Raw genomic sequence first — 26,129 nt, forward strand, 5'->3', positions numbered from 1 at the left:
CCGGAGGTGGAGATTGGGGTCCGAAGCGGTCCTGTATATCTGCGATCTTGCGGTAGAAGAACGTGGCGCGGGCGTTGCAGAGGTCTTGTGAAGGGGTGATGTCGTTGTTGCTGGCGTTGGGGTTGGAGAGCTCGTTGACGATGCTGAAGAGCTCCTTGCTGTTGTGGGTGTTGTTGTCCAGTCGCTCTTTGAACGATGTCCTCTTGGTGGCCCGGATCTGCTGGTGGTATTCGCGGGTGGCGTTTTTGAGGGTTGTCATGTTTTCTGTTGTCCGTTCATGGCACCAGGTCTTTTCGAGTGTTCGGCAAGATTTCTTTGCGGCTTTGAGGGTGTCTGTGAACCATGGGGGTTTTCTGTTTCCGGTCTTGCCTTGGGGGTTCTTCAGTGGAGCGAGTTTGTTGGCGCAGTTGGTGATCCACTGAGCGAGGTTGTGGGCTGCGTTGTTGGTGTCGGGTAGATTGGTGTCAGCTGGTGGGTTCTGGCTCAGCGATGTGGTTAGCTGGTCTGTGGTGATTTTGCTCTAGCATCTGTGGGGGATCCGATGCGCGAGGTGGTGAGATGTAGTCTTCTTGAAGGTGAAGTGTACGCAGCTGTGGTCGGTCCAGTGTAGTCCGGTGGAGTGGTTGAAGGCGACGTGGTTACTGGCGGAGAAGATGGCGTCGAGCGTGTGGCCGGCGAGGTGGGTGGGGGTGTCCACCAGTTGCTTGAGTCCGAGGTTGTCGAGGTTGTGGAGCAGGGTGGAGGTGGGGTTGTCGTTGTTTTTCTCCAGGTAAAAGTTCAGGTCTCCTAGGAGGATGTATTCTGGTGTGGCTAGGGCGTGCAAGCTGATGAAGTCTGGGATGGTTTCACTGAATCGTGTGCGCGGGCCTGGGGGTCTGTAGATGAGCGTTCCTCTGAGGGTGGTCTGGGGTCGGTGTGGATTTGGAAGTGTAGGTGTTCGGCGGTGGGGACGATGTCTTCGGCGTTGGTCGTGACATTGATGGTGTTTCTGTAGATGATGGCGACTCCTCCTCCCGTTTTGTTGGTGCGGTCCTTCCGGGTGATTTTTTAGTCGTCTGGGATGGCTATGACAATGTCGGGGGCTGAGGAGGCGTTCATCCAGGTTTCCGTGAGGAAGGCGACGTCTGGTGCTGATGTGTCGAGGAGGTCCCAGAGTTCGATGGCGTGCTTGTGAACGGAGCGGGTGTTGAGGAGGATGCACTTAAGGTGGTTGTTGTTGGTGTTTGGTTTGGCGGGCGGGGTGCGGGGTTGAAGGCAGGTGAATTTGCAGGCTAGACAGGTGAAGGGTCCGTGGGTGCACTTAGGGGTGGCTTGGTAGCAGGCGGTTGGTCGTCCGGTGTTGAGTGCGATGAGGACGGCGGTGTCGTATCTTAGTCGGGTGTCCTGGTGTCGGCGGGGGCCAGGGGTTCTGGCGCTGGGGCTGAGAAAATGTTTTTGTGTCCTTGAATCCCGTAGCTGAGAGCCTCCTTCCACTCGACTCCCGCAGACCCCACCAGATCTCTAGTACTCCTCGGAAATAATCTATAGATAAATGCAATCCGAAAGGAACTGCCGGGGTCCACTGCACCACCCTTACCTGGAGACACTGGTCCCCCAACCAGCATGTGCCACTGTGCATGTTGCCCTGGAAACCCAGGGTCTCATTTATGAAAAGTGACTCATCTCTGTGTGAAAACAGCAATGAGTCACTTTTCATTGCGTCCTCCTTGCGACATGATGGGTGCGTCATATTTACTGTATGACACATGATGTCGCAAGGAATGACAGATACGTCAGTTTGTATCTGTTGGCTAAAAAATGACGCATTGCAGGAGTTGTGTCGGAAGCCTGACGCAACTCCAGCAATGCAAGGGGGAGGGCTATGGATATACCACTGTGTCACCCTTACGCTTTGCGCCCTAGAAGTGGTGGAGTAAAATCTCAGCATGACTTCTACGAGGCTTACTCGCATGAGAACGCCCCCTGCCTGCATTATACCTGACGCAGGTATAATGTCGCACAGGGGTTTACAAAGGGACACATCTGCTTAGATGCGCCACTTTCCAAATAGGGCGCAACAGGGGGTATGTTTTACGGTGCCGATGCATCACAAAAAATGACACAACGGCCTTGCAAAACTGTTAAAAGGTCTCATAAATAAGGCCGCCAGCCTGCATCCAAAGTCGATCATCATAGACTTTGAAAGCTGCTCACCATGGAGCCCAAGATGGAATCAGCATGCTGTCCCGGAAACCCTACCTGCATTAAAGGCAGACCACCAGATACTGTCAAAGCTGCTGACTAGGGCGCCCCAGAGCGAACCCCCCCATGCTCTCCTAGGGACCATGCCTAAATTGGAAAGAATCAATTAATTAAAATTCTTTTTAAGGAAAGCGTATATTAAGGAAATAAAAATAATTCGAAAATTAAAGGAAACATTTTGAGGGGAAGATAATTTCCAGGCAATACAATTAAACTGAAAATTACATTAAAATACAGTACTAGAATAAATAAATAATATTATTATATCGAATTTAGAAAGTACATTATATCTGTAATCGACTATACATTAACAATGGGAAATAGCAGTGTACCCCCTATATATGTTGTTTTTCAGTAATGATTTTTCAATTAAACGTTTTTCTGTGGAAAAATATGCATGTAAAAATCAGCAGAGAACTCTGAGTAGTTCCCAGGTTTTGGTGAAAAGCAGCTCCTGTATAGAGCACTCTCAACACCAGCGACACTCTAAATTTGCTCATCATAAATGTCTGCTTTTCTATCAAAGTCTTTAAGAATAGGATTAGCACAGTGCCACTCATAGAAGATAGATAGAGATAGAAAGGGACAAAGGGGCTTATTTACAAGCCCCTTGCGCCACTTTTGTGTCATTTTTAACATGGGAAAAGTGACGTACGGGTGGCGCAAGGGGCTTGTAAATAAGCCCCAAAGTCTTTTGCCATTTCTACAGCAAAAATCTTTAAGCATAGTATTAGCACAGTGCTATCCATGCCGTGCTGTAAAATGACCAAAACTTTTTACCACTCCAGGCACAGTATCACAACTTTGGATTGGGAAAATACCATCCAAGCCAACCTAAAATGAATAAAAGCAACCCCTGACACGTGTTTCCTTCTCTTCAGAGAGTTATAACTTTGTCCAGACACAAGGGAGCACCCAGTATAAGTCAAAACAAAACCCTTTCAGGCATAGAGTGACACATAAATGATGCAAAAAAGAAGCAGAGAACTCTGGGTAGTTCCCAAGTTTACGTTGAAAGCAGCTCCTGTATAAAGTACTCTCAACACCAGTGACACTCTAAATTTGCTCACCTCAAATGTCTGCTTTTCTATCAAAGTCTTTAGGCATAGGATTAGCACAGTGCCATCCACGCTAAGATAGAAAGGGACAAAGTCTTTTGCCATTCCTACAACAAAGTCTTTAAGCATAGTATTAGCACAGTGCTACCCAGGCCGAAGCCTTTTACCACTCCAGGCACAGTATTACAGCTTTGGATTGGGAAAATACCATCCAAGCCAACCAGAAATAAATAAAAGCAACCCCTGACACGTGTTTCGCTCTCATTAGAGCTCTTCAGAGAGGTATAGCTTTGTTCAGACACAAGGGAGCACCCAGTATAAGTCAAAACAAAACCCTTTCAGGCATAGAGTAATGCACAAATCACACAAAAAAGAAGCAGAGAACTCTGGGTAGTTCCCAAGTTTATATGGAAAGCAGCTCCTATATATAGTAGTCTCAACACCAGCAACAAACTATGGGTCACTTTTGTGACGCAGCAGCGGTGTAAACAATGCGGCCAATTTACAATGTGATTGCATCTAGGGAGATGCGTCACGTTGTAAAGCCCAGGGTCACATTATACCTGCATCAGGTATAATGTATGCAGGGTGGGCGTTCCCACACAGGAAAGCCTCGTAAAAGTGACGCAGTACAATAAGTATAGACTTTAACATGCATTACTGGAGTTGCGTCGTGCTTGCAACACGACTCCAGCAATGTGTGCCTTTTGTGCCAACAGATGCATCAGTATTTCAGACGCTACTGTCAATACTTGCGCCACGGTGCGTAGTGTTTTTTAAATACGGTTCCTCCATGGTGCTGCAAGGGAATTGCAAACTGGCATAGGGAAAGTGACACATCACTACAGATGCGACAGATTCTTGTAAATCAGCCCCTAAATTTGCTCACCTCAAATATATATACACGTGTGCGTGTATTACACAGAGGCATTCACCACAGTGTAGTTATATGTTAGTCACAGTTTCTATGGGAAGTGTGTTTTTTGTTTTTCTAATAACTAGCACCATGGAAGAATCTTTACGAAACTTTCTGTAAGAAAAGCTCATCCATCTCAGCTCATTCCTAGGAACTTTTAGGGTCATCTGTCAAGAGGGGACAGAGTAGAAGGGGTGGTCCCAAAACATTGTTTTTCCATGTTAATTTCCCTTGGACATTTTGGGAAGCAATACAGAAAAAATGGCTGAACAGAATTACAACAAATTTAGGGGCTCATTAGGCTCATTAGGATGGCGGACGGACTTTCGTCCGTCCACCACCCTAGAGGAGGAGGGACCGTCCGCGGGGGCTGCGGCGGTCCCTCCGTGCCAATTAGGATGTGACCGCCACCCTGGCGGTCACATCCTGTATATATAACATTGCGGTGGGTGCTGCTCGAAGCAGCACCCGCCGCAAGGTTAAATATGCATGCTTAACATTTGCATGCACAAAGCGGCAGGCACCGAGCGGTGCCTGCCCCTTCATGCACGCAAATGCAGAGGGGTACCATAGGTACCCCCCATGTGCAACCCCCACCCCCCCACTCACCCTGGGGGCCCGCAACAGGCCCCCAAAGAAATCACCGTATGCCTTTCCACGGCGGAGAATCCGCCGTGGAAAGGCATATGTTTTCCGCAATCCTAATATGTCTGGCGGTGTCTGATAGACACCGCCAGCCATGTTAGAGCTTTTCCGCCGCGGTTGGAAGGCGACCGCGGCGGAAAAGCAGCGGACCGATTTTGAGACCCACCGCCATCCTAATTTGGCGGTGGGTCTTTTGTGCCTCCCCAGCGGTTTTCCCGCATCCTCATGGCCGGCGGTGGCTTCCGCCGGCCCAGAGGATGCGGGAAAATCGCGATCCTAATCGGCCCCAAAGTGCAGAGTTAGATATTTACTCAGAAAGCCTGCTTCTCATTATTGGTGTAAATCCATTACATGCACAGCATTTCTGTTTAAAATATAGTGATACCTGGAAAATTGGTCCCCTGGCACTCTTCCTACGGTAATATACATTTTAAAAACAAAATGATCCAATTTGCCAAGAGAACTTTTTTAACCATCAGCCGTTTTGGTCCTAGAGAATCAGTACCATATCTTGGGACCAAGTAATTCGATTGGCTGACCACAACATAACAGAAAATTGTTGCAGCTGCCATTACAGAAGTCAGTTCCTGTGTCATGAACTTGGTTTAAAAATAAGATATAGGGCAGGGGGTAGGGTACTGGTACCCTCAACTTCTGGCACTCCTAGGACCCCCCTCCCAAACGTTTAAAAAAATTGTGTGCTCATAAGGTAACTTGGGACTGCCGCTGGAGCCGTGGAACAGCAATACCATGTAAGTGTTGATAAGAAAAGTCTGCATGGTTTCATGGAGCCGTGGGTGATGCTTAAGCTCCAGTACAGTAGGGGTACTACTGTACTGCAAAAAAATAAAGAAAAAATTAATTGAGGATAAAAAGGGGGCAGGGGTCCCTGGGTCGTTGGCCGCCTGCATGGGGTTGGCTGACCATGGGGCTTTGGGCGCCATGCCAGTTATGTCAGGCGCTGTGTGTGGGTGGGGATTGGCCATCCATGAGAGGATGTGTGAAAGGACTGGACACAGACCAGGCCCTGTGGCCAGCCTCACACCACACACGGCCTAAAGTTAGGGTTAGTGAGGAAGTTGGGTTAATCTGTTTAAAAAAACATAAATTCAACTAAAAAAAAAAACAAAGAGTGACATTATAGTTAGGTAAGCTAATAAAATCTTACTTTAAGTTAAAACTCCTTAGAAATTCACTGATATGGCTAAAAGTGAGGTTATAGTTTATTAAGATAATAAGATCTTACTTTACATCAAAAATCCCTAGAAATTCACTGAAAAAACAAGGATCGAAGTGATGTGATAGTCAGGGGGTGCCGACTGTGTAGTTATGTGGGAATAAACATAGGAAGAGCTTTTTTGTTTTCCTAATAACTTAGGCGCTGTTTGACAAATATTCACTAAACTTCCCTTAAAAAAGTTCATCCACCTTTGCTCCTTCCTGGAAAGTTTTTGGGAGATCCATCAAGTGGGGGATGAAAATATGGGGGGTCCCAAAGAGTAATTTTCCCATAGGAAATTTTAGGAAGCGATACAGCAAAACCAGCTGAACAGAATTATACCAAATGTGGCAAAAAGTAAGAAATCTACTCAGAATGTATGCTTTTCATTATTTGGTGTAAATCCGTTCAGACATTGTCAAGATATTCGCGTTTAAAGAGGTGCTTGGGTGGTCATGAAGGGGTTAAAAAGATAATGACTTCTGGACTGTTGGTGTCCAGAAATATTCTGATTGGCCACATTAAAGGGGACTAGTCTAACCTTATTGGCTGCCCAGAACCTGAACAATGACTGTTGTGGTAGCCATTACAGAACTCAGGGATATGGTCCCAGCATCCTGAAAATGAATTAAAAGAACAGGGTGAGCACACCCGGACCCAAAGAGACGTGAGTGGTGAGGTCCCAAAGGGGCGCCCCTTGATTGGCTGACCAGAACATGGACCATATGTTATGGCGGCCATTACAAGACTAGCTTTTTTTAAGAGGGTGACATAAAGGAGACATATAAAGGGTTATGATAGTAATTAATCACACTATAAATCATTTTGTGGTGATACCATACTAATTGTAGGAATCGTTGTGTGTTCTAAGGTGATTTTATCCTGTGTAAAATCCTGATCCACTGCTGGGATTTGATAACACAAATTTGAAAGAAAACATTTTTTTCTCAAAATGTTTTCATGGAGGTCATGTAAGGTGCTTCAGAGGCAAAATTGGGAGCACATTTTCTATAGGTTTGCACAGGTTAATTCTAACAAAACTGACAGGAAAAATGTGTTAAACAAGTTTATTCAGCCATTACAAAGGAAGCACATCAATAGTGTGAGGAAAACCATAAGAAACGGTTAATAACAACCGCCAAAGCTCCAACGTTCCACCGGTCAAACCAGAGCGATGAGGAAGAGAGAGGTAAGGAAAAGAGATAGAGGGGGAATTACAAGATATACCACTGGCAAATATATGAACTATAAAAGGAATTGTTAGGAGGATATGTAGCCTAAAAACTAGAGCAGGTAGATTAGGAATTGAGGAACCAGGTTTGAGTCTACCATCAGTGCAAAATGATTCTGGGCAAATCAGCACAACACCAATGGAACGCCTCCCCTATGAAGTGTAAGGCAGCGCAGCGACTTGAGCTGCATTGCCTTACACCATATCTACGAGGCCATGAAAAGCCATGCAAAGTAGCTTAGCATGGACACGTAGATATGGGCCTGCATTCTGCGCCACTGGAGCATCATAAAATGTGACGCACTGGCAGCGCAAGTTTTTTTTAAATAAGCCTGTTAATCTCCCCGTGCCTAGTAAAAAAATTACCTTGTGTAATCTAAGCTCATGTAAATTGCTCTAATGCCATTGGCCAAGTTGATGTGATGTAAAACTGCTGGAAAAATAGATGATGATGGAAAAGATCATTATAAGCTTCAAATCAAATACAGCTGCATTGCTCAGATGTTTAAACCAAAGGCGAGAAAGACAATAATTTAATAATTTGTACTAAAAGTCAGTAAAACTATTAACTCGGAGGTCAGATGAATTCTTAGGGGAATGTCTGTGTAAGAGAACCAGAGATGGTTCCAGTTTGAGAACGCACTTATCGTTGGACATATCACTGTATTGCATCCAGATACATTGCATTCCGGTGTTCTGGGACACTAGAATACTCTATACAGGTCTCTCCCCAGTGCTTAATTTGAGCCAGTGTTTTCCAGTGCTCAGCATCGGCACTTTATTGTCAACGCTGGCACTTATGGCAGCCTGCCACATGGTGGCGCAGATTGTCTAATTTTGGGATGACCACAGTTGTTTAATATTTCAATATACATTAACAATGGCTAATACCTGTTAACCAAAGCCATAAGAATAGCATGGGCGACGGGCATTAGTAATTTTTAATGTATTTTAAAAATCTCTACACTTGTAGACGAATGATGATTAGTAGCTCTGTTGGTACTGTCATTGAAGGCACTAGCAGGGGTAATGGGTTGGTGCAAGCTGCAGTAGCCTTCTGACAAGGGCCCTGGCACTTATTTATTTTTTTACAAATTAAGCACCGTCTCACCCCTGGCAATGGTGAACGCTACAAGTTATCTTTCCGGAGCTGGGAGATACGTTAGATAAGTTAACTGAACAGTCTCTTAGCTTTAAGGTTTATCTGAAAATGCTCAACTTAATTTTCATCCTTCCGAAGCTCTCAAGACGAAGTCAGCTCTTTATTGTGCAATTTCTCACCAATAGCAATCCATCCTGTCATTGCATCAGACAGAAGGACAGTGAGCTGCATGCTTCCTCCAAAAGCAGCTTTTTAAGTGGTGAAAATAAACAGTCAGGAAGTTGCAGTTGTGTGCTGATTCATGCCAGCACATTGAGAGGAGCAAACATGTCAGAAATGAAGAATAAAATATAACTCTTCCAAGTTATTACAATAGAGTAGCACCTAGGAGTTGTGCATCCAAGGCGCTTCTCTTCGGAGACAAAAGCCTCACATTTCTTCATTTTTTTACGTTTTTTGAGTTTATTCAAAACAAATAACTACTGTTGAGTAACAGTATTAGCAATTAAAAAAGCAACTTTTTAAAAGTATAAATATGAATAGAAAATAGAAAATATGGAGTATAAGTTGAACTTGAAGATTTAAAATAGGAACATATGAAGGTGTGGCAAAGATAGCGCCGGAGTAAGACGCAGGTTTCGTCTGTCTGTCCCTGATTCCAGCGTTTCCCCCCGCCGCCCTTCCGTTCTGCATTTAGAGGAGCAAAAGAGGGCGGAGGAGGAGTGGGTGAGGCTCCGATCAAGCACGAAGAGCGGTGAAGGGCCCAGGCGAGCTGCGAGACGGAGTGAGGCCTAGGGCTGGTCTTTGGTGGTGTCGCGCAGCGGAGGACGCCGATGTGGGCCGCAACGAAGCTGACTCCACCCCCGAGACGGGGACGGCCAGGATTCTGCCGGAGAGACCTGGGGTACCTGAGGTGGGTATCGGCCCGCTTTACACATCGAGGCAGAGGGGCTGCTCGTTCTGGACAGCAAGCAAGGTGAGGAGTGGAGCCCTGAACGACCCATGGGCTGAGCGAGGCGACCTATACACGAGGTGGTCATGGACTGACTGGCCCGAAACAGGCAGGAGGCAACCAAGAGCTAAGAGGGTTTGAGCTTTCCCGCTGAGCCCAGACTGTAATGCGACATCCCCACGGCGAAGGCCCAGCAGCTGTTTAGCGGGGAGAGCCAAGTGCCCGCACGGGGGTCCCGTAGAGCAAGAGCAAAACGGCATCAGAGGCCTTGGGCGAGTAGAGAGCAGGACACACCGGGGCCACATCAAGGCTGAATAAGAGAGCTGCATCGGGCTGGAGCATAAGACGGGAATTATCAGACAGTAATTGACCTTTAACAAAACCAGATTGATCTGGGCCAAAGAATTTTGGTAAGACTGAATCAATGCGTAATGCCAGGCTTTTAGCAAAACATTTATAATCCATGTTAACCAATGAAATGGGACAGTCATTTTTACATTGTTTCAGATCTCAATTGTCTTTTGGAATTAGGCTGTTCAGGCTTCTTGAAAAGTGCCTTGAGAAGATTCATTTTTGACAAAAAAAATTCAATAAGAGCAAAGGTTTAGAAAGGAGAAGATTTTGAAAATGACTAGGATTCAATTGTAAAATCATCGGGTCCAGGGGCTTTCCCTCTGCGTAGGGAAGAAACTGCATGAGTGATTTCGGATAACAAAATAACTTCTTCTAATGTGGCAGAATCACTGTTGGGAAATTGGGGGGAGGGATAGACTGAAAGAAATTGTATTTGTCTGATGATGAAGGATGTGATTCTGGAGTGTATAAATTTGTGAAAAAAAGAACTAATTCATTCAAAATATCGTTACCTTTAAGGAGGCTATCACCATTATGGTTGTGTAAAGAGTCAATTTTTGTTCATGATTTTTAAACTTTAAATTGTTGTAAATACCTTCCCAATTTCATTATGGCTACCTGAATATCTTACACTGCTTTCTTAACCATTATGAAGAAGAAGAGTTAGTAGTTAAGCGATTGAAAGTTAGCTTAGCATCGACTAGTTCTTGCAAAGAAACTTCATTTATTGAGTTATAATATGTGTATTCAAGTTTTTTGATTTTATCAAGAATGTGGTCTGATACAGCTGCAAACGTTCTCTTTTTATTAGCAAAATGTATGATAAATCTCGAGCTGCTGCTTTAAAAGAATCCCATATCATTGGGAAAGTGTCATTTGTGTTATTGAGAACAAAAAACTCTTGGGCAAAATCCTCAAATTGAGAAACAAATTTAGTATCAAATAATAACATGCAATCTACCTGAATGTGGTGAGAAAGGTAAGAAATCTAAATATTTGTATATAGGGGCATAATCTTAGATTAGAATGGATTCAATATCCGAGTGAAGGGTGTGTTGAACCAAACTCTTACTGGAAAAAAGATAGTCTGTACGAGATTGAGAGTGGTGAGGTGGAGAATAAAGTTAGTATTCACAAAGATATGGATGACTGAGCTTCCATATGTCAACTAGTGGTTTATTTTCAATGACAGATTTGAATTGAGCATGCACTTTTATGAGTACAAATTTAACGTTGGAGCTTCTATATATTACAGGTTTCATGACCTGATTGCAGTCACTACCAAATATAATGTAATCATCATCATATTGAAGAGGTCTGTCAGAAATAATTTTCAATAAGGTGTTGACTACAGAGACTGAACCATAAAAGTTGAAAATTGTATTTGGAGTATTATTCACAAGTAATTTAACAATAATCCATCTGCCTGCTGAGTCATGTTCTTGGTGCGTGACTGAGATTGGAAGATCCTTATGACATAGAATTAAAACACCATTCTTTTTTCCCATAGGAGGTGAAGCAGAAACATTACCAACCCAGCATTTTTTTTTTTATTTAGCAGCCTCCAACTCAGAAAGATGAGATTCTTGAAGTAGTGTCGGGGGTCCCTCCAACCCTTGGCAACCATCCTTCTGGCCGACTAACTTGGGCAGTCCCCCCTGCCCGACTAACTCGGCTAGAAGTCTGGGGGTGATTATTAGCGCTGACTTGTCTATGAAACTTCAGATCAGTGCGGTAGTGTCCTCTAGTCACTTACAGCTCAGGAAGATACGAAAGATCTCCCGCCTCCTTACCACAGAGGCCCTTACCCTGGTGCTGTTAGCGCTAGTCATCTCGAGACTTGATTATGCTAACGCGCTTTATGTAGGCATCCCTGACTACCAAGCCAAGAGGCTACAACAGATTCAAAATCAGGCTGCTTCTCTGATTTTTCGCCAAGCCAAGTACCAACATGTTAGCCCCCTCTTGAAAAGCCTCCACTGGCTCCCGGTTAACGCTCGTTGCAAGTTTAAACTGGGCTGCATAATTTTTAAATCCCTTACAGGTGGAGCCCCTTCTTTTATTTCCTCCCTCCTTCACCCCTACCTTCCCTCACGCAACCTTCGTTCGTCCCAACTGGCTCTGTTATCAGTCCCCAGATTTAAGAGGAAGAAACACGGTGGCCTTAGGTTTTCTTTCTTAGCCCCTACCTTCTGGAATGCCCTCCCTCCCCCTCTAAGGTTGCCCCTTCCATACACCAGGTTTAGATCCCTTCTTAAAACTTTTTTGTTTACTGATGCCTATAACTAGTCCTGTTGTCCACTTCTTTATTTCTTTCTTTGTTTCCTCAGCACCAGCGCCAAGAAACCTTCAGGTGTTAGCTGCGCTATAAAAATTTCTTTAACATAACAACATAACATAACAGTGTAACATCTGTCTTGAGTTTAGCTAAATGAGATAGGACTCTCTATCGTTCAAAGGGTTACCTACACTCTTAATATTTCATAATGCAGCTGGAATGCAAAACTGAAACAAAAGTATCAACTATATGTATGTCTACAATACGGAGTAATAAAACAAAATTGAAATATATGGATAAAGAAAGATTTATGCATTCAAACAGGAATTGTATTAAGGAGAGAGGAAAGGGAAAAGGTGAAAGGGGGAAGAAAAGGGTATAGGAAAAAGAGGAAACAGAAAATTGTGAATCATAAACGAGAGAGTTACAAAAAGGGAAATATAAAGATAGTACAAGTCATACAAATGACGACTGAGAAACATACCTCCGGAAACAGATAAAATGGGGAGGGGGTGGTAACACCAGATACTGACGATGACAACATCTTCACACCAAAAACAAGCAGGGCAGTTAAGGCATAAATTAGTGTATCATAATGAATAGGACACTAGAAAAATGAGATGAAGAAACGTACATATCTATAGATGGAAAAAAAGGAATATGTAAGTGGAGTACATTACAGGGATAACAGTGTGTCAAAAACAGAACACAGGTGAAAACATTGTTAACAAAAATAGCGATCATAAGGAAGAAACATATGAGTGAAATAGCAGATAGGCAGTAGTCAAGTTTCCATTGCCCCACTTCCTTGGTGCTGAAGAAATTTCTGAAGAGCAGTTGGATCATAATAAGTAGTTGTTTTATCTTTATAAGTCACCTTAAAAAAGTAGTGCTGAAGAAGACCAACTCTGGCGTTCATAGCTCTGAAAGCAGGTCTCATGTTCAGGAACTGCTTCAGAAGATCGGCTGTAACCTTTGCTACATCCTAGGAAAAATAGAGTCTATGACCAAACCATATTATTTGCTTTTTAGATTTAACAGCAGTCATTGTTTTTAGAAGATCAGTGCGTTGCAGGAAAAATGCAATAATTCCTCCCTGTTTTACTGAGATTCGTAGGCCAAGTCTGTGTGCTCTTTGAGTGTTTAAATGAGTAGAGGAGAACATGTCTAGAAGTTTTCGAAGGAAGGATTGAAAATAAGCAATTGGACCCAAATCCTCATTATTTTCTGGAAGACTTTAAATTCAAAGGTTATTTCTGCGGTTTTGGTTTTCAATATCCTCAGTATATTTTTTTAGAATTTAAATTTTGTATTCCAGATGTGAAATACTAGAAGGAATATCTTGAAGCTGATACATTTGTTGCTCTACAACTGAAACTGTGTCTGGAGCAGAGCATTTATTATCTAAATGTTGCAATGTGCTATTAGTTTGTTCCATAAACAGGTTTAGAGCACGAATCTCAAGTATTACTTCCATAGAGATCTTAGTAGATTTAATGGGAAGGGAGGCTCTTTTTTAAGTATTTTATTGGTTCTCAATGGTAATTTATCAAGTGCAGAGGAATTTGGAATTGTCGCAGGGATAGTCTCTGACTTCTGAAGAAGAGTGTCCTCCATTTCTTGTAGAGCAGAATCTGAATCTGAGAGCGAAGTAGATGTTCCAGTAAATTTGAGTTTACTTGTTTTCCCCATTGCTATTCAAATTTGACATGCAAATGGCTTAGTGATAAAGCCACAAGGGAAATAGTTGCATAAAGATGGGATAGGTGACATCATGAAAGAAGAAACTGTTGCTTTGGTAAGAGATAAAAAGTAATTAAACGATGTCTAAAGTGAGGTGAATTATAATGTGAATAGTCTTATAAAACAGGAAAAGAAAAAACATCATGGCCGTGAGCTCAGTTGAGTCCTGTAACAAAATAGCGGATTATTTTGCAGACAAAGTGGGGAGGATTTATGCCACCTTTCCTGCCTCAGCTCAGCAGGGCAGTGCCAGTAGTGAAGGGATTTCTAGGCTCCCAGAGGCAGTCTGTCTCCGTGATTTTGTGGTACCTAGTGGAGATAGACTCATAGCAATGGCAACCAGTATTAAGTCTGGCTCACCCAGAGATCCGGCTTCCCCAAGGATCCTGAGGGGGAGTCTCACTATATTGGAACCCTACATGAGACATCTTCTGGAGCTCTCCTTTTCCTCTGGGAAAGTCCCTAATAAATGGAAGGAGGTCATTGTTATTCCACTGAAAAAGAAACCAAATAATAGAGCTAATCAGATGGAGAATCTCCGCCCGATTTCCCTCTTGCCTTATTTTGCGAAGGTAGCTGAAAAGGTTGTTAATATGCAATATTGCAACCTACTCCATCCTACCCAGTCTGGTTTTCGCGCCACTTACTCTACGGAATCGGCCTTGCTCTTATCCACTGAGCTTATCTGTAGTTTAGTGGATGCGGGACAGACGGCGGCACTAGTGCTTCTTGACCTGAATGCCGCTTTTGACACTGTTGCCTATCGCACTCTAATGCGGCGTTTGCATGAGGGTGGTGTGGGTGGTAAGGCTATGGAATGGTTGCGATCCTTTTTAAGCGACCGCTGCTTTCAGGCGTCACAAAAACCTTTCCTTTCGGAAAGTGTTAAGCTTGATCAGGGGGTCCCACAAGGCTCCATTCTTAGTCCTACTCTCTTTAATTTGTACATCGCCCCTCCAACAGAGATGGTGGACAAGTTTGGAGTAAGTGTGGCGTCATATGCGGACGACACACAACTTGTGTTAACCCTGACTCAAGAGTCGGCAGAGACCGTACAGAACTTCACACTGTGTCTTCAGGAGTTGGCATCCTGGACGGCCTTGAACTGTTTGAAGCTAAACGGCAATAAAACGGAGGTTCTAATTATAGGCAAGACCCCCTCGATTTGGTCATCTGCCTGGTGGCCATCCACCCTGAGACAGACCCCATCCCCGAAAGATCAGGTGAAGAACCTGGGGATTTGGTTGGACTCTAAACTGTCCTATGAGACCCACACCAGGTGAGTGATGGGTAACTGTGTGGGGGTCTTACGCACTCTTTGCAAGACCTTAGACATTCTCCCAATGTCAGCAAGAAAGTCGATGGTCCATTCCCTTGTGACATCCCGGCTGGACTATGGGAATGTTTTGTACTTGGGGGCTAATGCCAAGTGCGTTCAGAGACTCCAGCACATTCAGAACGCGGCTGCTCGTCTGGCTCTAATGCTCCCTAAGAGAGCATCATCCAGCAAGGCTCTCGAATCTTTACATTGGCTCCCGATGAGGAAACGTGTTCTGTTTAAGGCTATGTGCATTAGTCATCGGATCTTGCAGAAGAAAGGCCCTTCTTACTTACACAATCTTCTTACCCCGTATGTTCCCACGCGTGGTCTAAGATCCAGTGGTACGGGGCAATTACGCATACCTGCTATCAGAAGAGCGAGGATGGGCGGACGCTCTTTCAGGTTCCTTGCAGCAAACTACTGGAATAAGCTCTCAGTGGTGCTCCGACTAGAAGCGTCTGAGACGGTTTTTCGGAAAAAGCTTAAGACTTGGCTCTTTCCATCGGATAATTCCATTGTCTGATACCTTTCTCAGTTCTCCCTGTCCCAGGTTTGTGCAACCAGGCGCTTTATAAGCTTAAATTGATTGATTGATTGATGGCCTGAGGTATAACTTAAAGAGGAAATGGGGGAGTCTTATTGATTGCAGGTCCATAAAAGGATTCCTCTGTGGTAAATGCATATAAAGCTTCTCATAAAAGTATGTATTTCAATGTTTCAGAATAAAATCCGAAGAATAAAGAAACCCCCACGGCCGGCTGTAAAAAGTGTAGAATTAGTCATGTCGAGAATCATGCCATTTGACTGACAGCACATGGCGTTGTTCGGGTGGAAGGAGAGCAGATAAAATGCCCAGCACGCTGTTTAGTATGACGAAAAAATACCTCGAGGCGGCCATATATGAGGTCGACGCCATGAGAGAAGTGGCTCTATTAACTCACAAGCCTCTCCGGAATGTTGCTGCCTGTAGCAAATCTTTGTTGACAGATAAAATATTTGGCCGGCTCATAGTGGAGCTCAGCAAAACATCGCCCCGCGAACCCTGACATTTCTACTTGATAAAGGGCTACAAAACTTGAAGACTTACTCTAATGAACTGAAGTGAAAGATGCATAAGTGTAGATTATGCAGACCATAAATTAGTTTTAGGCACTTCACATTGTTCCCATGTGACTCATATCAAGTGTACCCATGTTGTGATGTAAGAGTATACAGGCATAATACTCAAGTACATTAATAATGCCAACACATTGTTTTTTAATAGCGCTCAGATCATACTTCTGCTGCATATAAGAGAAGTTACAATAACCCACTTTATCAGTGCACCCTTTACCGAACTCGAAAGGATGGATGCCTCAGTTGGCCTTGCTGGGTTTAGAGCATGTGGGATTTGGCCTCTCCCCACCCAATATGACCGACACAACTAATTCCTGTATCAGGCCTCTTAGGAGGAGTGAGGGAGAATCACGTCCAGTTTCTTCTGTGCATTCAGAGTCCCCATTTCTCGCATGAGTAGCATTTTGTTAATTTTCATTTTATTTCACAAAGTTTTTATTAAAATATCTTGCATTTCCAAAGTTTACAAGTAGGTCTCCACTTGTGAGTGCATTTGCACTTGTGAATGACATTAAAATGTGACCACTCCCTCCGCTGAGCGACTGGTAGAGCACTGGAGGCAATTGTCTTCTATTTGAAATAGGGTGGGTTATTTAACACACAAGGTAAACACCATTACCCCACGGTGAGTTATTTACAGAATGTGGTAAATACCTGCTAGTCCGAGTTTTGAGCAGGAAAACAAGGCATAACGTGGAATAGATTTTTAACACACCGAATTCTGCATGTTTTGCCTATTTTCCGGGACGTTCCCCCAGAATTGCATAAGGAGAAAACTATAAGCGTGTGATAATTATGACACAACTTATAATTCCAATTCAATTTGATCGGAATTTATCCCTGAACATGTAATGAGAGCCTAAGGAAACCACGTGCCAGGTAGAGCAGTCTTCTGCAGTCGAACATGGGTATCAGTAGGCAATGGGAAAATCCATCTGTTGAATGCAAAGATCCAGTCTGTGTTGGAGTGGGAGAGACCTATTCCTCAGACTCAAGTGAGAGCCTCCTTAGGACTCAATGGCTATTACAGAAACCTTGCGGCCAACTGTGGGACAATAGTAGCACCCTTGACAGCCAAGACATCCAAGAAGTATCCTAAAAACATTATTTAGACTGCAGAGTGTCAGAAGACCTTTGAGGACCTGAAGACAGCATTATATAATGCATCAGTGTTGGAGGTACCTGACTACGGTCACCCCTTCAATGTAACGGCGGGACTGGGGGGGCGTGGCTTAGCCGGCTGCAAGACAGCCGCACTTTAGGTTGGCTCTGCCGGCCAAGCCGTTCATCCGAAATAATCCTGCAGACACCCACAACGTAGTAACCCAGCTTCTTGCTGCTCACACTCACCTCATTCCACTGCTGCCTTCATTGATCTCCTTGGTCACGTTGGAGCTGTGCAGTGCTGCCTGATTTGCCGCACAGGGCCCGTGCCATGCCACTGAAGAGGCCCGACCCACTTGCTCAACGGCTGCGTCTTCCTTGCCTGGGCGGCCAGCCTGTGGACTCCATGGGATCCGAACCTGCTGTGGCTGGTGAGTGTCTCCGCCATTGTGACTGGCGGCGCGCTGCTGGGTTCTCTTGGTCCCTGGGCCTGGCGACGGGGGCGGTGCACCCCCGTGACTCCCAGCTGTGTGAGGCCTAATGCTGGCGGGACCCCCGGATCTATACCTGCACCCGGCCTGTGGCTGCCTGAAGCCCTCCGCCGCTCCTCTGCCTTCTGTTTCCTGCGGCCTGCTTTGTTTCCCTTCACCGGCTCCAGCCTGCGCGTATTCAGCCTTGTCGTGTCGCACGTCCCCTTGATCCTCCCTCCTGCGGCTTTCTTCTCGCTGGGCTGAGAGGGGTCCGTGTCCTAAGGACTCCCAGCCTTGGGCCCATCTGCGCTGGAACACTTGCCGTCCTGAACATCACGTTACCCCGGCTGCCTGCTGTACCCGCCTGCAAGCCACGACTCAGTGCCCTGGGTGGGGGCTGCCCTGTGGGGGTCGCGCAGCAGGGCGGGGTTGTGCGGGCCTTGTCGCGGGGCCTCTCTGTCCATCGCCACTGCGTTGTTTCCCTGGCCTCTTCCTAGTCAGTTAGCCCGCCGTGTTGGCCCTGCACGGGAGACGGCCTGCCACCCGCGTCCCCCAGCCGCTTTGGCCCCCCTCGTGGTGCCTACTCCCTGGACGACCTTCTTCTGGGACTTGGTCGAGCTGGGCGGCCCTTTGATACTGGTGCCTCCACGCTTCTCCAGCGGCCTTACTTTCCTCATCGTACCCTGCCTTATCTTCCTAAGTTTGATCCTCTGGGCTTGCTGGGCACCCACTTTGGCCCTGTGGGCGCCGTGGCCTTGGAGCCCATTTGCAACGTCTGTGGTGCCCGCCTCCACGTCTCTGCCACGCCGCCAAGCTAAAGGCCTTAACTCATCTCTGTTTGCCACCTCCACCGTTGGTCTCCTGGGGCCGACATTCACCTGTCTTAACCTCCTTTCCTGGGGGTGCCGCCAGTGCTGCCTCAACTGACTGGAGGCTATCCTTGCTCCCTCCTGCTTGCTCTTTATATGGGACATCTCCTTTTCACCTGTCTTGACCGCCATTCCTGGGGGTACCGCCAGTGCTGCCTCACCTGACTGGAGGCTAACCTTGCCCCCTCCTGCTTGCTCTCCATATGGGACATCTCCTTTGGCCACTGGCGTCCATTTTCAAACTCTCTTGCAGCGGCCCGCCTCGGGTGCCCCCGGGGTGGCGACTGTCTTCTACCAGTGCAGCTACCTCCCCTCTGTTGCTCGATTGTGCCATCCCCCCGCTGCTGCCAGCCATGGGGAGAACCGACCCGAAACAGCTGAAGATCACCTTCAACCAGCGCCGCCTCACGCGCCAGGAGGGTGCAATTTCTGATGCAGGGGACCATGCTGCCTTTCAGGAGGCGGCCCCATCACACAAGGATGACCTCAAGGCAATAATGTTGGACGTCAAGTCCACGGTCACAGGCATAGCGGCACAACTGGACCAGCTATCAGCCCGACTGGATACATTTAAAGCCAGAGTCGATTCCCATGTTGAATCCAGGTCTCTGATGCCGAGGACGCAGCCACTCAGGACCGCCAAAAACTGCTCCAGTTGCATAAGGTGCTTGATCTCATCTGTAATAAAAATGAGGATTTGGAGGCACGCTCGTGGAAGAGCAACCTCCATATTGCTTGAGTACCAGAATCCACCAATATTGCTCGAATGGAGAATTTCGTTGAGCAGCTCATCAGGGACCTTTTCGGTGACATCCTTTCTTCTGTCTTTATTGTCGAGCGGGCGCACCGCTCCCTCAGCCCCCGCCCAGCCCTGGGCCTACCGGCCCATTCTCCGTGCTGCCAGGGAGAGTGGCGAAATCCGACACCAGGGAAACGCCCTGTCTTTCTACCCTGACTACACAGTCGCTGTCCAGGCGGCTCGCCGTGAGTTCCTACTGGCAAAGCGGATACTGCAAAAAACATGAGGTCCCTTACTCTCTGGCGTATCCTGCCAAACTGCGGGTCCAGCAGGGCTCCAAGCTACACATCTTTCCTGGCCCAAACAAGACTCTCGCCTTTGCCAAGAAGTTGGATCGATCGCATCGCTCTTCGCCCGCCAGCCACCGCTGCTGATAACCTCAGTGACAATGACTGAATTGCTGTCCTCTCTTATATGTTCGCTATTTGTATACCATGAGGCTCCAAATTAGCCCCTCAAGCTTCTGCAGCCCTCCTGGGCCCACCAATGTCAAATCTGTGTTCTGGTCCTACTGTTACAGTTTATATGTTATCCTTCCCTAAGGGCCTGCTATTGCTACAAGCTTGGCCACCCTGTCTTTATGGCAGAGGTGTACGCTGGGCGATGCCATCCCTCCATGGGATAATTCCCATTTTGGACATTGACTCTTTCCTTCCAAGTTGTGGGTCCCTGGGGTGGATGCGGGCGGTGTCTCAACCTATTTGGGGGGTTGGTGTGGGTGGGTGGTGTTTTTCTGGAGTCTACTCCCTCCTTCTGAGGCGTATTTGTTTTTGTCAGCATGTATTGCTTTTTTCTTCAGATTGCATTATTGCACCAAGCTGCACTTGCTCAGTTATGTCATGCCACACGATTATGCGCCCATCCTCAAGATTTGGTTCCCATGCATGATACTTATCAGCACCATACCCTCTGGGCTTTACGCTTGTAGTTCCCCCTTTCAGCCCTGTTATTTGCTGCACCCAGTTTGGGGGCGTCCTTCCCCATCCCCTTTAATGTTGCACTGTTCTTCGTCCTCACGGATGAATACTTCAATGTTACGCACCTGCACGAGGGCCCTGGCCAGACTTACCACACTCCGCATGTCTGCCCCTCACACTATGAAGATATGACAGACACTACTGTCTGGACATGGAACATCCGTGGTCTAAACGAACACCGCAAGGCTCGATTGGTCCATGCGCCTCTCATCCGGCACAAGGTGAACATCTGTCTGCTACAAGAAACTCATTTGCTCTCTGCCTCTGCTGCTAGACCCCACTTCCGGCACTGGGGAGAATCTCACTCCTCTTTTTATTCCAACTATTCTCGGGGGGTTCTCTATCCTTATATGTAGGGGACTCCCTTGGCAAACCTCCCGCGCAATCACTGACCCGGCAGGGCGTTTTGTTATTCTCCAAGGCTCCCTCCAAGCCCAACCCTTGACGATCGCTGCAATCTATGGCCCTAACAGTGACGACCCGGACTTGTTTACGCAGGTTTGGCAACACATCTCCTCCTTTGGCCCGCTGCGCTCCTTTGGGGGGGGGGGTGACTTTAATGTCACATTATCCACTGTCCTTGACCGCTCCGGCCCCCATGCATCACATCCGCGTGCTACTTCCCTGTTATCATCCATCCTCGCTGAGAACTCCCTGTACGATGTTTGGCGTCACATGCGTCCTGATGCTCGAGAGGGTACCTGCGTCACTGGCACTCGTGACTGCTGGTCCCGGCTAGATCTATGGATCTACTCCCCGGATATTCTCTCTTGGCTCTCCTCCGTTGATCACAAGGCCCACACACTCTCAGATCACGCGCCGGTTCAACTTTGTCTCCATTTGCCACACCTTCTCCTGGCAGCTCCCTGCCAACCGTGAACTCTCGTTCCTCGGCAGAGAGGCCCAGACGCCCCGCTACTGCGAAGGCGATCATCCCGGGAAAACCGTGGCCAACATCCTTCGCCCACCCCGCGTCCGTCATTACAGCGCTCCAGGATGGTGGACTAGATTACACCACCTCTCCAGAAGAAATTAATACCATCGGGCTTTTATGGCTCGAAAACTATCACGGTGAATACCTAGACGAGCCCTTTTCCAAAGAGGAAATCTTGATCGCCATCAATGGCATGCCCGGCGACAAGGCCCCCGGTCTGGACAGTCTGCCCATCGCTTTTTACAAAGCTTTAGCTCCTCTTCTGGTACCACATCTGGCAGCCATGTAACAAATCCTTCGAGAGCGGCCAATTCCCACCCTCGCTCCGAGAGGCTATGCTGACTCTGCTCCTAAAGCCTGACAAACCACCCGAGACCCGTGATACCTTTCGCCCTCTATCCCTCATTAACACTGATAACAAAATATTTGCCAAACAGCTTGCATCGCGTCTTCTGCCTCTCATGCCGCACATCGCTCTCCCAGTCTGTCCGGCTTCATTCCAGGCGGCCCAACCTCTCACAACCTTCAGACCACATTCTCCGTCCTCCACCAAATCAATCCAGCGCTCCGGCCGCCCTGCTGGACATCACCAAGGCCTTTGATGCTTTGGAGTGGCCCTTCTTATTTTCTCTCCTTCCGCGTCTTGGCTTTAGCCCGGTTTTTATGTGGAAAATGTTACTACTGTACGCTCTCCCTACCACCCGCCCTCTGATCAATGGCCTGATATCTGATCCCATCCCTATCGGTCCTGGTACCCCCCCATGGCAACACCACACCCAGAAGGGGATTGGATTTGCGGCACGCGCCCTCTTGGTCTCCATGTATGCGGATGACATCACTTTATATGTCCGTCACCCTCAGGAGCATCTCAGTCCTTTAGTACGCGAGATTATACAGTTTGGTGGCTATTCAGGCATACAGGTCAACTGGAACAAGTCAATCCTCTTTCCTCTCATGGACGCCACCATTCCCTTCACTTCGGACTACCCTTTTGTGTGGGCATCGGGCCCCACACGCTATTTAGAAATCTGGTTGAGTAGGGACGTGGACGAACTCTGGAGAGCCAACTTCGGCGTACATTGGACTGGCGCAAATCGAAGGTACCGCTCTGGAGCCGGTTGCCCCTATCGTTGGCTGGTCGAATCGCGATTGCCAAAATGGTGGTCCTCCCAAAATTCTTATATTTATTCCACAACATTCCTGTTCCCCTCACTGCCCATTTTTTTCACGAGGTCCCTTCGTTGATCATCTCTCTCATCTGGGCTGGTAACCCAGGATCGCGTACGACATTATCACTCTTCCGATGGTGAGTGGCAGTCTCGGCGCTCTTGACTTCAAACTTTACGTGATATGTGCCTAGGCAAGCTTCTTGCACTTTTGGCTTCACCCCACTCCATTCCAGCCGCATGTGGCAGTTGAAGCGGATCTCACTACCCCGTGGCCGCTCACTACTGCCTTGTTTGCCATGGCCAAACTCCCACGTACTGAAATAGACACAGTCAAGACCCTGTGATGGGCCTGGGAGGGACTTCACCACTTTTCAGGTTACTCTATGCTCTCAGCAAATTCAATGGCGATAGTTCGCCACCCGGCTTTCCCTCCTCTCCAACCCTCTGGTATGGTTAAACATGCTACCCGTTTGAGGCTGACCACTGTGTCGGATCTCTATCCGGGAAACACATTTTACTCTCCTGCTGATGATTCCGGCCCCATGGATACGCTGCTTTTTTATCAGTTACGGGCAAGCTGAAAGGATCTACACTATACGTTTCATTTGCCTCCTCCCTCAATGACCACTCTCGAGTTCCTATATTCATTTCCCTCTCCGATGAAATTGGTAACCAAACTTTTGGGCCGATTAGGATGGCGGACGGAAAGCGTCCGGACCGCCAGTCTCGCGGGAAATGACCGTCCGACCGCACCGTGGGGAAACCGGCGGTGCTATTAGGATTCCCCTCCAGCAAAACCCGACAGCGGCGGACGGATGTCTCCAAAGACTGCCGACCGCGGACGGAACCATAGAAAAACCGACCGACGGAGTGGCCGCGGTAACAGGCCCAACCGCCGACAGTGCAGCGGAGTCCGTCTGTGGGCTGGCTGTGGTGTTGCGTGGGCGGCATGTGCCTGATGCGGGGGGTGATTGTACTGAGGTGGGACTGGTGTGGGTGCACTTGTGTGTGTTTCTGTCCCCACCAGGGTGTCTGGTGTGGACAGGTACCAGTGTTGATGCATGCTGTGGAGTGGTATGTGTGTACTGCATGCTTGCACACCTGCGGCGGTGTCCACGACGGAGCACGACTTGCTGGTAGTGAAGTAGGAACAGGGCCGGGTAGGGCTGGGTCCATGGCGCATGGGTCCGTGCGGTGGGTCTCGTGGCAATGCTTTCCCTCTCCGTTGTGGTGCTTCCGCAGTCTATGAGATGGAGGTGTTTCCGCTGCGGTGTTCTGGTTTGTTTGCGACATCGTAATATTGCGGACGGTCGGGACGTCATTCCGCACGGCGGTGAGCCTGGATTGGCTCCGTCCGCCGTGGTGTCTGGTGTGTTCCCGCGGCGGTTCAATTTTTTACGCGGTGGACATTAAATGTGCCCAGTTCCCCTTCCTAATATGGCGGACGGAAGGCCCGCTGCTGGCGGATGATGAGGTGCATTTTCCGCCGCCTCCAGCCCAGCGGTCATGCATCAGTCTGCCATCCTAATCGGCCCCTAGATGCACTCATGCTGTCAACCACCTCTATCTCCACTGCTCGCGCCCGCGTGTCTTGGGGCGTGGACCTTGGTATAGAGATCTCCCTAGCCGACTGGCTTTACTGCTACAACCAGACCAGGCGACTGTCCCCTAATTATCGCCTGCGCCTTATTCACTTCAAATACTTGCACAGGCTCTATCGCACTCCCGTTCAGTTGCACAAACTGGGACTTATCCCCAGTGACAGATGTCTACGCTGTTCTGCTCAAGTCGCGGACTACGCTCATCTTGCCTGGTTGCGCCCCAAGGTCTCCACTTACTGGCGCAAGGTCTGTTCCGCTATATCGGAGATCACTTCCTCGTCGGTTCAACCTGACACCCCGCTCTGCGTCCTCAGCTTTGTTAAATTCTGCACGGACACTTCACGCCGCCTTATTGCCATGCTGCTCGTCCTTGCGCGGTGCAGGGTTGCCATGTGTTGGGGCCGCAAACCTGCACCCAAATTCGCTCTATGGCTCGAGGACGCATCGTGCTGCCAGACCATATTGTCTGAATTTTGGGACCTTATGCCAGCTAGATCTCGCCCACTTGACATATGGAGACCCCTGGTGTCATACCTCCTTGCTCGTCCCTCCCCCCCCCCCCAGCGCCCGGCTCCCTCTCCCGCGCTCCCCGCCGGCACTCCGCCCGCGGCAGCCGCCGGTGTTGGATAGTTATCGGCCTCCCCTCCCTATCCCTTCTCCTTCTCAGCGGGGTCTGTCCTTCCCCCACCTGTGTTCCCCCACAGGAGTCCTGTGAGCCTTATTACAATGATTGCTTATTGTCCAAACGTGCCTCTTCAACAATTGCTATGCTGTCATGTTATGATGTTTTGTGCTACTGGTCTTCCCTGCGACTTTCAATCGTGTCCATGTGCATGGTGCTCTGATTCAGTGCTAGAATGTAATTTATCTATGCAACTTTGTTAATAAGGGTTTTTGAAACTAAACAAAAAAACTAAAAAAAAAGTGAGCTCTGTGGTGAATTCAGCACTGGATGATCATGGTAATGACCTTTCCATGCAGAAATATCCCAGAGCTCCCTGGGCCTTTGTCAGCTGTGCTACATTAAAATATTTCATTAAAAAAAAAAAAAACTTTTTTTTAAAATGTAATGGCTGGACCTCCAATAAAGGAGTTGGAGCAGTACTGGCTCAACTTCATGACAAGCATCCAGTGACCTTTGTTAGTCGCAGACCGTTTCCTAGAGAGAAGAACTGGGCAGGCATTGAAAAGAATGCTTTGCGATAGAGTGGGCAGTGAAGAGGTTCGACTCTTACCTGTTTGGTATCAAACTTGGGGTCCATACAGATCACAAACTACTCAAGTGGATGATGGCAATGAAGGGGGGTAATCCCTTATTGCTGACATGGATATTTTGTTAAAAGACCTAGGTTTCCAGGTGGATTCATAGGAATACAGATGAACTTTTCCACCAGTTTTGCCGATCCAACAACAGGACTTCTCCAACAGTGTAGTAAAGTTATAAGTAGTTAGATCTGGGAGGGACTTGTGTTGGAACGGAAATATTCTTTGCATGTCAAACTGGTGTGTACCTCAGCTGTGCTTGCCAGACTGCATGGGAAACTGATAACCTGATGTTTATTGTCTACTCTAGCGTGTGAGCAGAGGCCTAGACATGTGCCTGACAATGTGTGGTCTCCGACCTGTCCTGTGTCCTGGAGGGGCACACCAGGTGTGCCCTTATATTAAGCAATGTCTTTTCCCTGTAGGTAGCAGCATACCATGTTGTAAATTACAGTGTTTCTCTGTGTCTACCGACAACTCGTGTATAAATCTCCACTGTTATGCGAAATCCACAACCTTGAGCCAACAGGCTGTGTGTATGTCGAGTGTGTGTTTATGTGCAATGATTGTGTAGCACATGGTAGAAGGACTATGTGTGTGGTATGAGTCTAAGCACTGGGACCAGTGGGGTCCATTTTGGATGCCCCTAGTTTAGCAAATCACAACGTGGAAGGTGAGGATAGCTTCCCTAGACAGTGGAAGTGCTTTACCTTAATTTCTGTGGCAGGAGGGCGAAGACACAGTTTACTGAAGTGATGAGAATGGAG

At 47.5% G+C, this 26,129-nt stretch overlaps 1 protein-coding gene across 6 annotated transcripts in view; it reads right to left on the reverse strand.

Annotated features, from left to right (window-relative positions):
* Positions 1–26,129, reverse strand: part of LOC144763959 (uncharacterized) — a 286,851-nt gene that overhangs the window by 130,485 nt on the left and 130,237 nt on the right. Inside the window, exon 6 of one of the 6 annotated variants that reach the window (XM_078650026.1) lies at positions 12,004–12,981. The exons of the other annotated variants lie outside the window; for them this stretch is intronic. Within the exon in view, the coding sequence (XP_078506152.1) occupies positions 12,781–12,981 (201 nt within the window). The 3' untranslated portion in view covers positions 12,004–12,780. Of the gene's footprint in view, positions 1–12,003; positions 12,982–26,129 lie in introns of those variants that run through there. 6 annotated transcript variants of the gene reach the window in all.

This window comes from Lissotriton helveticus, chromosome 6 (assembly GCF_964261635.1).
Source record: "Lissotriton helveticus chromosome 6, aLisHel1.1, whole genome shotgun sequence".
Classification (NCBI taxonomy): domain Eukaryota; kingdom Metazoa; phylum Chordata; class Amphibia; order Caudata; family Salamandridae; genus Lissotriton; species Lissotriton helveticus.